The sequence below is a fragment of the Rhipicephalus microplus genome, chromosome 8, assembly GCF_043290135.1.
Source record: "Rhipicephalus microplus isolate Deutch F79 chromosome 8, USDA_Rmic, whole genome shotgun sequence".
NCBI classification, from domain to species: domain Eukaryota; kingdom Metazoa; phylum Arthropoda; class Arachnida; order Ixodida; family Ixodidae; genus Rhipicephalus; species Rhipicephalus microplus.
The window spans coordinates 123280605-123293385 of record NC_134707.1 but is presented as its reverse complement, the minus strand read 5'-3'; the positions used below and the strand labels follow the sequence as shown (position 1 = coordinate 123293385).

General features: G+C 45.1%; 1 protein-coding gene across 1 annotated transcript in view; it reads left to right on the top strand.

The window, feature by feature from the left end:
• LOC142769370 (uncharacterized) overlaps nt 1–12781 on the top strand; it is a 50417-nt gene that overhangs the window by 24872 nt on the left and 12764 nt on the right. The window contains exon 5 of the mRNA XM_075872551.1: nt 11731–11835. Within this exon, the coding sequence (XP_075728666.1) occupies nt 11731–11835 (105 nt within the window). The remainder of the gene's footprint in view (nt 1–11730; nt 11836–12781) is intronic.

Genomic DNA, 12781 nt, shown 5'->3' with positions numbered 1-12781 from the left:
TGTACTTTTTAACAAACTCATTACCATATGTTCTGTGAACATACCACTGCATCAACAGCTACACAGACATGATCTAGAATCATTAATAGATGAACTCCCAGAGCCGTTTCTGGTTTTAGGTGATTTTAATGCACACAATGTCCTGTGGGGCAATGCTCACTGTGATGTGCGAGGACGTCTCATTGAGCAGCTCCTTTTCTCTTCTAGTTTATGTCTTTTAAATATAAAAGAGCCTACGTATTTTAGCCTTGCAAACAACACGTACTCCTCCATAGATCTTAGCATTTCATCACCATTCCTTTTACCTGTTTTTCAGTGGAACGTTCTTAAAAACCCTTATGGGAGTGACCACTTCCCAATCATCCTGAGTGCGCCGAACAAAGATCAACTACCCCCGCAGGTTCCTCGATGGAAGATTGACTCAGCTGGATTGGATTGGATTGGATAAACTTTTATTTGGTCCTCCAAAACACAGATCACTGTGTTGCGAGCAGCTCCCACGTGGGGACTGAGATGCCAAGCTCCTCAGCCGCCTCGCGGGCTTGGTGGACAACCCAGAGCTGATCTGCCAAGGATGAGCTGCGGATTGCCGCCTCCCATCTGGCAGATGTGATGTTCGATATATGAGGGAATTTGGTGCACTGCCAGAGCATGTGTTCTAATGAAGCTATTTCCCCACAATGAGGACAAAGATTACTTGGGTATAGGTCAGGGTACATGATGTGTAACATTTTCAAAGTACGGTACATCCGCGTTTGCAAAAGCCTTAATGTAAGTGCTTGGGGCCGGGTTAGATTTTTGTGAGGTGGAGGGAAAATCCTTCTAGACAGGTAGAAATGTTTAGTGAGCTCGTTATATGTTGTAAGAATTTCCCGGTTCATCGGTAGAACGCATCCCCGGGAAGGCGCGGTTGGAGAGTTCTCGCGCCGCCTCGTGTGCTGCTTCATTGAGATTGGGAGGGGAATCGTTGATTTGCCCAAGGTGAGCTGGGAACCAACTCAGAAGATGATGCGTTATGTTCTTGCCTTGCAGTATTCTCAGCGTTTGTTCAGAGACCATCCCCTTGGCGAACGCCCGTAGTGCTGCCATGGAATCACTGTAGACGACTTCAATGTTATCCATCTTGAGTGCTAAGGCAATGGCCACCTGTTCCGCAATGATTGGGTCTTCCGTCCTGACCATCGCTGAGTTGACGACATGGCCAGCCCCATCGACCACCACTGCCACAAACTCTTTCCCATCGGCGTAGGAAGCCGCGTCAACAAATACGACCCCTCGTTCCTCGTTTGAGACTTGACGAAGTATAGTCCTGGCCCTCGCTACTCTTCTTCCGACGTTGTGTTCTGGATGCATGTTTCTTGGTATAGGAGACACCGTGATATTCTCCCTGATGTTGTCGGGGATATCATTGTAATTGTGCCTGATTGCCATTGGGTGTTGGCCCAGCTCCTGCAGGATCATTCTCCCCGACCTTGTTGTAGATAACCTTGCAAACTGTGCTCTCTCTTGGGCTTCTGCTATTTCTTCGAGCGTGTTGTGAATTCCAAGCTCAAGCAGACGCTCGGTGCTGGTAAGCTGACTGGGAAGGGTATAGAACTCTTACACACATGACATGGGCTGAGCTGTCTGCCCTGACCGTAGATGACGCTGTCACGTATTTTACAGCTTTTATACTTGATGCCGCATCTAAATGTATTGCCAAAACGAGCGGCATGTCTTCTAAACGGCGAGTCCCGTGGTGGAATGACGCATGCAGGAAAGCACGGACCACTCAGAACAAAGCATGGGCGTTGCTTCGCGATTCCCCTACAGCAGAAAACCTGGAAAATTTCAAGCGGGTCAAATCGCAGGCAAGGAGAAGGCGTAGACAAGCTAGACGAGAAAGCTGGACAAAGTTTATATCGAGTATCAACTCGTACACAGATGAGGGAAAAGTGTGGAATAAGGTAAAGAAAATTCAGGGCCAACAAACGTATTCCGTTCCACTAGTAAATAGCCTCGGGGAAAGCTTGGAGGATCAAGCCAACTTTCTTGGCACACATTTCGAACACATATCGAGCTCCTCACACTACTCCGAATCCTTCCAGAATTACAAGGCACGAATAGAAAAACAAAAGTTAGAAAGAAAATCCGCAAGAAATGAGGCATATAATGCACCATTCTGCTTAGCAGAACTGCGAACAGCACTTAGTTGCTGTAATACATCTACCCCAGGTTCTGACAACGTAATGTACGCGATACTGAAGGAACTACCCTCCGAAACTAAAGAAACCCTCCTCTCTCTTTATAATCACATATGGTTTTCAGGTGTGATCCCCTCCTCCTAGAAGGAGGCTGTTATAATTCCAATTTTGAAGCAAAGAAAGGATCCCTCTACTGTATCAAGTTACAGACCTATAGCGTTAACAAGCTGCCTCTGCAAACTATTTGAAAAAATGATTAATTGCCGCTTACTCCACTACTTAGAAACAAACAAATTGCTCGACCCATACCAGTGCGGGTTTAGAGAGGGCCGATCTACCACCGACCATCTTATACGTATCGAGGCACACATACGTGAGGCTTTTGTTCATAATCAGTTTTTCTTATCTGTGTTCCTCGACATGGAGAAGGCCTACGATACTACGTGGAAGTTTGGAATCTTGAGAGACCTCTCACACATAGGTATACACGATAATATGTTCAGTGTCATTGAGAGCTATCTGTCTGATCGTACCTTCCGCGTTAGAGTGAGCAATGCTCTGTCCCGAACATTTGTACAGGAAACCAAAGTGCCACAGGGTGGGGTGCTCAGCTGTACACTCTTTATTATAAAAATGAATTCTCTCCGTCTGTACATTCCACGTAATATCTTTTATTCAACATATGTCGACGATGTGCAGATAGGTTTTCAATCGTGTTCTCTTGGGATCTGTGAGCGACAGGTTCAGCTCGCCCTTAACAAGGTATCCAAATGGGCTGATGAAAACGGGTTCAAACTGAACCCACAGAAAAGCACCTGTGTCCTTTTTTCACGAAAAAGAGGCTTGCACCCTGATCCTGAACTGGTCGTTAAGGGTGAGCGTCTACCCGTAAACACAGAACATAAGTTCCTAGGTATAATTTTAGATGCGAAGTTAACCTTTGTACCGCACATAAAACATCTTGAAAATAAATGCTTGAAAACAATGAATATCCTGAAGGTGCTGTCACGAACAACGTGGGGCAGCGACAGAAAGTGCCTCATGAATCTGTATAGAAGCGTTATACGCACACGTCTTGAGTATGGGGCAATAGTCTATCACTCTGCCACGCCAAGCGCTCTGAAAATGTTGGACCCTGTTCATCATCAAGGCATCCGCCTGTCCACAGGCGCCTTTAGAACAAGCCCAGTTGAAAGCCTTTATGTAGAATCGGAGGAGTGGTCACTCCATCTGCAGAGAACATATTCTTCCTTCATATATTTCCTTAAAGTAAATGCGAACAGTGAGCAACCTGCATATTCCACCATCAACGACCTGTCCAGCTCTCAACTTTTTTACAATCGACCCGCAATGGCACGCCCTTTCTCCCTGCGTGTTAGACACCTAGCTGAAGAAACAGATGTCCCACTGCTTGAATACCACCTCAGCCCCCCTGCTCTGCGGCTCCCGCCATGGCAGGTTATAGACTGTGACACATCTTTCGTAGCTGTCACAAAGCATGCCTCCCCCATACACATTCGGATGTATTTCTTAGAGCTGCATCATAAATATGACTGTCCAGAATATTATACTGATGCATCCAAGTCCCATACTGGCGTGTCCTATGCGGCGGTTGGCCCATCCTTTTCGGATGCCGGCGTTCTGTCCACCAGCACAAGCATTTTTACAGTCGAGGCTTACGCGTTATTCGTAGCCGTTAAACACATCAAAGAATTGAATACGCCAAGGGTAGTTATATACACAGACTCCCTGAGTGTCGTAAAAGCATTGAAAAATCTTAAAAAACACAGAAACCCTATAATTATATCCCTCTATTCAATACTCTGCGCAGCCTATACTTCCAAGCAACATATCGTCGTGCGCTGGGTGCCAGGACATCGCGAGATCGAAGGAAATGTGTTGGCCGACCAGCTCGCCAGGTCAATTAACGGAAGCTCTGCCAACTCCTCAGTTGCTGTCCCTATAATGGATCTAAAACCAAACATACAGAAAAAGCTCAGGGCTTACTGGCAGAAGTTATGGGATCAACAAACTCATAACAAGTTACACTTGATTAAACCATACCTCGGTAACTGGCCACCCACGTCGAAAACACGCCGTACAGAGGTCCGTCTCTGTCTGCTTAGAATAGGACACACACACAGCACGCACACACACCTTTTGTCCGGTGGTGACCCACCCAGCTGTCACAGATGTGGCCGTCCACTTACCGTACTTCACATACTCCTTGAATGCTCTGAGCTAGAGGCTTACAGGAAAAAACATTTTCCACTAGCATACAAGGAACACATACCCCTTCACCCAGCTATGTTTATTGGTCGCGAACCTCTCTTTAATTATAATGCATTGAATGCATTCTTAAAGGAAGTAAATACTTTCCATGTTATCTACTCAAGTGATCGGTAGCACGGCCTCTGAAAAGAGGCTGCTGCTGCGGATGCTACATCCAAAAGAGCACCTGTCTCCCGGCCCTTGGGACCAAGGGCGTTGGCGAGAAATCGGTGCTAATATAACGCTCCTATTTTATGATGTCATGATAACTAAAGACTCATTCTCACCAGGCATGCTTCACTTCACTTTCATGATTTTAATAAATATATGTCTTACGCATCTTTAGAGCGCAGAATTTTAGGCCCTTTTACAGCCATTTACCATAACCATTGCTCCCATCCGATATCATTTCCTGGCGCTCTTTGGCCATCAATGGCCCTTGCGCCATTAAACAACATATATCATCATCATCACAAAATTTCATGAAGTTATGTTCACTGCCTCTCCAGTTACAGCAGTATGTCAGAATAGTGCACATGGTTCTCTTGTTCCAGGTCTGGAGAACTTTCAAAAGATGCTGGGACTGTGAAATTAACAATGATGATTCTCAGATTGCTACCTTTTTTTTATTTTTCTTACCGAAAAAGCGGACCATCAAATTTAGTGTGGGTGATTGGGATATTAATAATAAAGTTTTGATTAGGTATCATAAATAACAGACACAATATATTGAAAAAATGGGATTGTCTCCTCCTGAAAAATTCATTCACACACATAAAAAAACAAGGGCTTTAATAATAGGATGAGTGGTTCCCCAGATTTGGCTGGAACAAGCATTCTCACTGGCCAAAAAAGTCATTTTTGAGAAAATTACATTTGAATATTTTGGGCACATATGCAAATCTAAAACAACCCTGCAGCGTAACTGCAGGTGTCCTTTGGCACTCTCTTTCTTCGCCGCCTTTCGTCTTCTCCAAGGATCTCTTCTTAGCCTTTTTCAAGCGTAGTTAATCTTTCTTGGCTGCCCGTTAAGTGGCCAGGTCGCGCTGCATTGCCTGAAACTTCCGCTTCGTCGCTGGCATAGCATTCTCTTTGAACAGCAGGGCGTTGTTGATCCGCCACCTCTTTCTCTTCGCACGTCAGAAAACGTGTTGGCAAGTGCACAGTTGACGACGGGATCGCACACTCTGAAGCTGATAAAAAGAGGATGTGGAAGCTCCTGTCAATGAGCACGAGACACCAGGCGCACTTGCAGCGTCTAATTTTTGCACCGGTGAAGCAGGAGTCCCGTGTTTAGGCGCATCAATTCGACCAACTCTTGCGTAGATGAAGAAGCTGCTCCACATGTAGTGTCAATGCGATCACCGTCGGCGCATGTGCAAGTGGACACTTGTTGTCTTCCTTTTCGTTGGACGCATCATGAGCGAATGCAACAACGGTCTCGTAAAGACAATGGAAAATCATTTCGTAAAAACGGTTTAAACGCGGAGAGTATGCGAACGGATGCAATGATAGGCGACAGCGAGCGGAACACAAAACGCCGGGGATGGAGCGGCAGCAGACGACGAGAGAGCCGCATTACGTGCAAGAGTACTACGTCATCGCGCGCAGCAGCCAATCGCAGTTGCAGGGTCCCTCTTGTCCTTGAGGAGCGCGCGTATCGCCCAATTTTGGCGGCGCGTCTCTGCCGTGGGAAACTTCAAAGCTCTCGCGAGCCCTCCAATCATGAGCAGCTTGCTCCTCTCCTGCGCTTACGCCGTCACCGTGGTTGGCAGGAGAAAAAAAGTGCAAAAATTCACTAACAAAATGACATCAAAATGGCGGAGTTTCGTCAAGCGGTCGAGAAACTGCGATACGCCAAGCTGAACTATTCGGAGCGCTCCTGTGCCGCTTGAGGGTTGTGGCAGCTTGCTGTAAACGTTATTTCAAACAGTTTTGCGATGAGTTAGAAGTTCATATTTACAGAAAAGGTAGTTTATGATACATACTGCTCATATATGTGATTTCCCAAAAATCGACTTTCTCGCGATTTTTCCATTATCGCGTCCCCCTAAACGAAATTATTGCTTAAATGCAACAACTGCTTCTAATATCATTGGTTTCTTACTTAGATATTGTACCCTTGTTTATCTCTCAGTAAAGAAAACTCCCCTTAAAGGAGAACATGAGACTCAATAGTGAAATATATTAGTATTAGGCTTCGAGACGTGATTTTTACAGGGAATATTCAGCTTTGTGCACTGATTAAAGACATGTAATTAGATTTTCTTTAGATCAATTCAAAAAAGTTGTGTTTCTTATTTCACGAATTTGGAATGTGACTTGCATAAAAAGTAATGCATCAAGACAGCTAAAGTTGAACCTGTATGTTGCTGAATATTCAAATAGTGCAAATATGCAATTTAATGCTAGTATCTAAACTTTATTCAAAGTTATGAAATTTTTATGTCGCAATCTCTTAGCTCTGAATTTTCACTAGTAATTTGTGGAGAAAAAAAATTTTACAATGTCTTTAAACATTTTATCAAGGTTTTCTTGCACACTCTGATTTCATAGCATTCAAACAAAAGAAATCAAGAAAGTCCAATCAGTATTAGCGACACAGTGCTCATCGCAAAGTTCAAAACATGCAAAAAATCTGTATTTGAAAAAAAATGCAAAAAACTGAAAAAGTTGAAATAAAAATTTCATGCATGAAAGCCACAGCCCTTGTATTTACAATCACTCAGAAAGCCCCTGCAGAGTAGTAAAAAGCAGGCTTGTCCTTGTGCTTCTTTGCGCTGCCTGGAACGCCGCTGAAAATGCACGTTTCCTTCCCGAGCCGACGTCACGACAATAGTCTTCCTCAACCGTTCGCTGGTTACCTGTGCATGTTTGATCTAGCTGCAGTTCACACAAAATAAGCTAACTAAATTCCTTGTTCCCCGTTTTGAAATGCATAACAGCATCTGCCACCACAGTCTCAACAGCAAACAGTGACGTGTTCTTGTCCTTCTGTGAGAGACTGCAAATGACCGAAGGCAAAGCCTCATTCGCATTCTGCGTCTTCCCTTTGGTGCATCTCTGCAGGAGCTTCTTGTCGGACAAGCGTTCACAAACAGGACGCAGTGCATTGCTCTCAGCCTCTGGCAAGTTGTACTTGCTTTTTGGGATGGGCTCATTCCTTGCCATGGCTGCATTATGCTTGCACCAAGCCTCGGGGGGCCGTGTGGACAGAATGGTCAGTGGAGTCGCATGGTAATATGTAGCCCACACAGCCTTGTGCATCTCATCAACATTCCCAGAATGGGATTTCAGAGCCCAGCCATAATAACTCGTCAGTTTTGTGATGAGGTCACCCGTTAGGCGGCCCTTGTCATTGATGCGCTCGCTGCTGTTCCCTTTGTGCTTCTCCACGTGGTTCCAAAGCGCAGTTCCCATGCACTTCTGCACATGACTTGAGCAGTTTTCTTTTTCAACATTTATGAGGCCGTCCACCTTAGCTTCTTTGACAGCACTGTACGACTGGCTGTCACCATCACAAAGCATGGTGGTGCACCTGAGGCCATGAAGCAAAAGGGAGCGTTGAAATAAAATCATTGCTGCCTCTACTTCCATTTGGCCAGCCTTGCATGAGGTATTTTTCTGGCATGAATGTCTGACTTTCCATTCAGAATATTTGGCACATAACCTGAAAAAACTTCTATCACAGAGGCTACTCTAATTTCAAGGCGTGTCCTCTTGCGTGCCAGCTTCCGTCAAAAGAGGCGGCAATATTTCCGGGGTTGCTGTGGCACACTAAGTCAAATGTTCGGCACAAGCTCTCGTTGCTCCTGGCTGAAGCTTCATTTTCAAGTACTTTTGGTACGTTTTCGTATGAAGGCCTCGATGTGAAACACCGATAGCGGCAAAGATGTCATTCACAGCTGTCTGACCATTCCCAGTGCTCTGGACCGCATGACCTGTGGGAACGTTGATTTCGAACAGGTTGCAGTTAACACTGCCACCAACCCGTAGCGAGCTCCATTTCGAACCAACTTCTCTGCAGTTGCTGCAGTGAAGCTTCAGTCAACAGCTACGCCGTACTCACCCGCTTCGCATTCGATGGTCAACTGACCACTGCACACTTGGCAAGAAGAACGTTCGTTTAGTAAACTGTTCACCATGTTGAGGTCAACCATAGTATACGTCGCGGCCGACGAACTTTCGGTGCCGTGCTGACTCGCGAGAACACTCATTTTACGATCAGTTGCCGAGACCAAGGAAAGTTCTCCCACTTTTTGCTGTTCACGACGCTAGATCAGTTCCCGGTCAGCCGATGCCAAAAATGTCGTGTCTATCCTCGCAGCTCAATCGCACATACTTGAAGTACTACAGGCAGCGGTCGCAGTCTCCGGCACGCTTTCTCCGGCTGCAAGATCTGCTGCAGCAGCATTCTCTGCTGTTGTAATCACAAGCGACGGCGTTGTTTCCTGGTGCCTCGTTGAAGTATCACCACAATCAGCAGATTTCGAGGCATCGTGGTCGCCATCACGATTGCTTGTGTTGCAACGCCGCTTCATCGCGGAATTTGTTGCACTCTTCCGCTGAGATGTGCAAATATCTTCTTCGACAGTTGCGATGATTTATGGCACTCTAGGCGCTTGTCACCACTGGTAGAAGTTATAGCGATCGAAGGCTGCCTTTGTGTCGGGCTGCTGCATAGCCGCGTCTTGCGGTCTCCTGTCCCGCTCAGCTCTGGCTGCACAGCACATTGGTTCTGTCGCTTGCCGAATTTGTGCAGTGTGCGGAACTTTTGAGCACGGTTCGGCATCTTGATTGCGATTGCAAAACTACAAAACTTTTGAAATGACGGTGACAACGTGCGTGTTAGCGGCCGGGCGCCCATGATCACCTGTGTTGTCAGTCCCCGCACTCCAATCACGAGCCGCCGTTCACTCACGTGACTGCTGTGGACCAATGATAGAGTATGGTTTTGTCGCTTGTTTTTGCCTGGTAGCGCAGACTGGCTGCAGCATTGGAAATTCGTTTCGAACGGGAAAGCGAGCTCAACAGAAGCTCTTTCAAACGAGACTAAGATGGCCACGATCTGATAAGTGGTTAGCGCGAACCGAGCTATGCAAAAGGGGCCTGTTTTGGCCGTTTTCGTAAGCGAAACCAAGTGCTGCGATGAATAAACAAGACATTTTTTGGCTCAACTACGCGTCACTTCTAGTTCATTGTTTGCTGGCATGTGAAGAGAACGAAAATCACCAAACTGAAAAATCTTTTTTTTTTTTGCGTTTTTTCGTCACCAAGACCCGTGTCTTCCTTAAATGAAACCCATTTTCCTGGTCCCTTCAAGTTTTGTTTAAAAGGAGTCAATGTATATCAAAGTATAGACAAAGGGCATGGACAAGAGAAGGCACATTTAAGACAACACAGCGCTAACTTTCAACAACAGTGCGATTTTTTCGACACCCTAACTTCATGCATAGGGCAAACTTCCCACGACAACAACCCGAATGACAGGCTAGGCCTAATCAGCATTGGTTGCATTTCGGCAGAGGTCGCGTGCTGTCTAAGTTGTGATTTGGTACAGAATCAACGAAACTCTTTGTGGTGATCGCACTTGAAGGGGACACATATTGTTAGAGGGACACAAAAGGAAACTATTCAGTCGGCGTTGATTGTTCAAATAGCGGTCGAGAAACCTCGTAGTGTCGTTCTGTGCCAAGGAAGTCCTTATGGTGAAATAAAATCACATTTTACTGGTCTGCATTGAGTTAGTGCACTTCAAATTGCCCGTTCTTGAACAGAACATCTCACATCACTGTTGCTGTGCACAACGTCGCCCGGACTTACTGCGCAACTACTGACCCTAGTAGCAGCAGAACGAAAGTAGGGGGAGCCACAGCAACAACGGCCATTGAACAATTTCCTGTCGTGGCCTCTGAGATGGCAGACAAGTTTGGTTCAACTGGGCCCCGCTAGATGTCGGGACTTGTCCACTTTCACCAGGCAAAAATCAAACTTTTGAACCACTCTCACCATTCCCTATAGTTACGTCCGGCAGTTATTTTTTTCATGAATCAAACAGAAACGAAGAAGCAGCCTTTTATTGCGTTTCTTGATGCACAGAAAGTTCTTTATTTAGTGCAGCTAGTTTAATTTTTAGCGATTAATTGTAGGCAGTACCTCTGACGTCATCATACCACGACTCAAGCGTTCGAGAAGCTTCACGATTATAGTAGATTGTTTTGTTGAGATGGTGTGCAAGAGCCGAACAGTAAAGCTTATTCCAGAGCTGGTGTGGCCACCTGCAGTAGTTCTGGATTCTTCGATAGCGCATCTATAAAAGCTGACACACTTTAACGTTTGTCAGTTTTATCGATGGCCTGGGCACTGCATTGATATGATAGTACAGTGTGCATGGCTCACTGTAGTTTCAGTTCATTTCCCTGCCACGAGTTCAGCCAAATAAAAAGTCCCATCTTGGGGCACACCGTCTGCTGCCTTCGTCAACGTCACGACCCTCTGACAATATGGTGATAACAATCTGACCCTTTGTGCACAGATTAAGTTCATCCAGTGGTAGTAAATTTGGACAACCCCAATGTTAAAAACGGAGATCCAATGCATGCATAGCTTACACACTCTAAGTTGATGCAAACGTTAGTTCCACCGTCATCAGTGAGCTCAAGTTTTTTTCATGGCTCTTTCTGGACTATCCTCATTGACACATTGGCGAAGCTTTAGAAGTTTGATGTGTCATCATTGATTTCTTTATTCAAAAGATATCAGAAAGTTGGCACATTTTTCACATGCCATAATTCTTTTTTAAGTACCTAATTTTTCAGCCTTTTTGCATTCCTTATGTAGCCTGAAAAATTGGGCATTGACTTTATTGCATTGCTTTTAATCCATGGATGCTGCCTGGCTCTAAACACAGCACAACCTCGTTTATGCATCTTTGAGAAATATGCGGGGTAGAATACTATCTAAAAAAATGTAAAATCCCAATTCGACGTACTGCCTCTCTGTTTCGCTTGGTTATTACATTGTGGATGTTGGTGCTGGGCAATCATACCAAATAGAATTGTATCTACAAGGTTCACTTCATTGCGTTTGATTTTTTTGTTTTGTAGAAGTGTTTTTTGAACAAAACACATGGCCAAGAAGCTGTCTTTTTTTTTAGGCTGCTGCTCTCATGATGCCATTTTAAGTTATAATTAACAGACGCACTAATTTATATGGTAGGTGGGCTGCCCACCTGGGTAGCACGGATATGGTTCCCAAGCAAAGGCTGTCTATGCAGGAGGCGGAGCGTGTGCAGGAGGAAGTCCGTCGGCTGGTGCAGCTGCTCAAGGAGAAGGAGCTGCGCATCCACTCACTCGAGCGAAGGGTGCTCGGCTTGGCCAAGGTGCGTGTTTGCGTTGCTGAGGTACATTGCATGCTTTAGTGCCTCCTGCAGTAATGTTTCATGGCCTCTGTGCAGTAGCGTCTTGGTGATACAAGTCTTGCAGGGTCATGGAAAACATCTGTATAAGCTGCAATTCGTGCCACAGGAAGTTATGGGAAAGGAGTATGAATTGTATGTAGACAAGAAACCCTAGCGTACATTTCAATTTTTTGTATCTTAGGGCCACAGCAACTTTACAAATGGCTTCACAAGGTACCAGCAAAATTTTTAGGCTTCAGTGATCGTACTGGTATTCAGAGTTATGCAGTGCATGTACACGTTTGGAAATAAAATAGAAAATGAGTGTCCCGGGAATTTAGTATGATTTTTAAGCAATGTTCCATGAGTGATTCATTGCTGGTGCTTTCCTGATCCTAGTTATTTTTTGAGTGAAAGCTTCAAACCAGCTGTTCTTCATTGGTGTACTTTTCCTGGTAATGTTGGCACTGTTTTTGAGTAGATTTATGGCCGCATACATAAAACGGAATAACATTCAAACACATGCCTGTTTCGTGAAGTCTTTACGTCAAGAAACAGGAAGAGCACACACAGACTTTGCAGACCACTATGGCACTGCGCTGGCTGTAGTGGTGTGGACGAAAGTATGTAAAAGTTGTACAATGCCAAGAAGAAAATCGTAATTGTAAGAAAGCTGCCGACACCAAAGGAGAACATCAACAAATGACATATATATGGCAAGTACACAGGAGCTTCCAGAAGCAAGCAATGCATCTCACATTCCTGCCATTGTGCTGGCACTTTTAAAAGTGTACCACATTGTGCTAAGCGCACACAATTCTGGATTATATAAACAAGGTTTTAATGCATAGTGTTGCAGGACCCTTCTGTTTCTGTAATTAAAGCAAAATTAACTTAAAACTTCATAGCTTTGTAAATACCCTGGTTG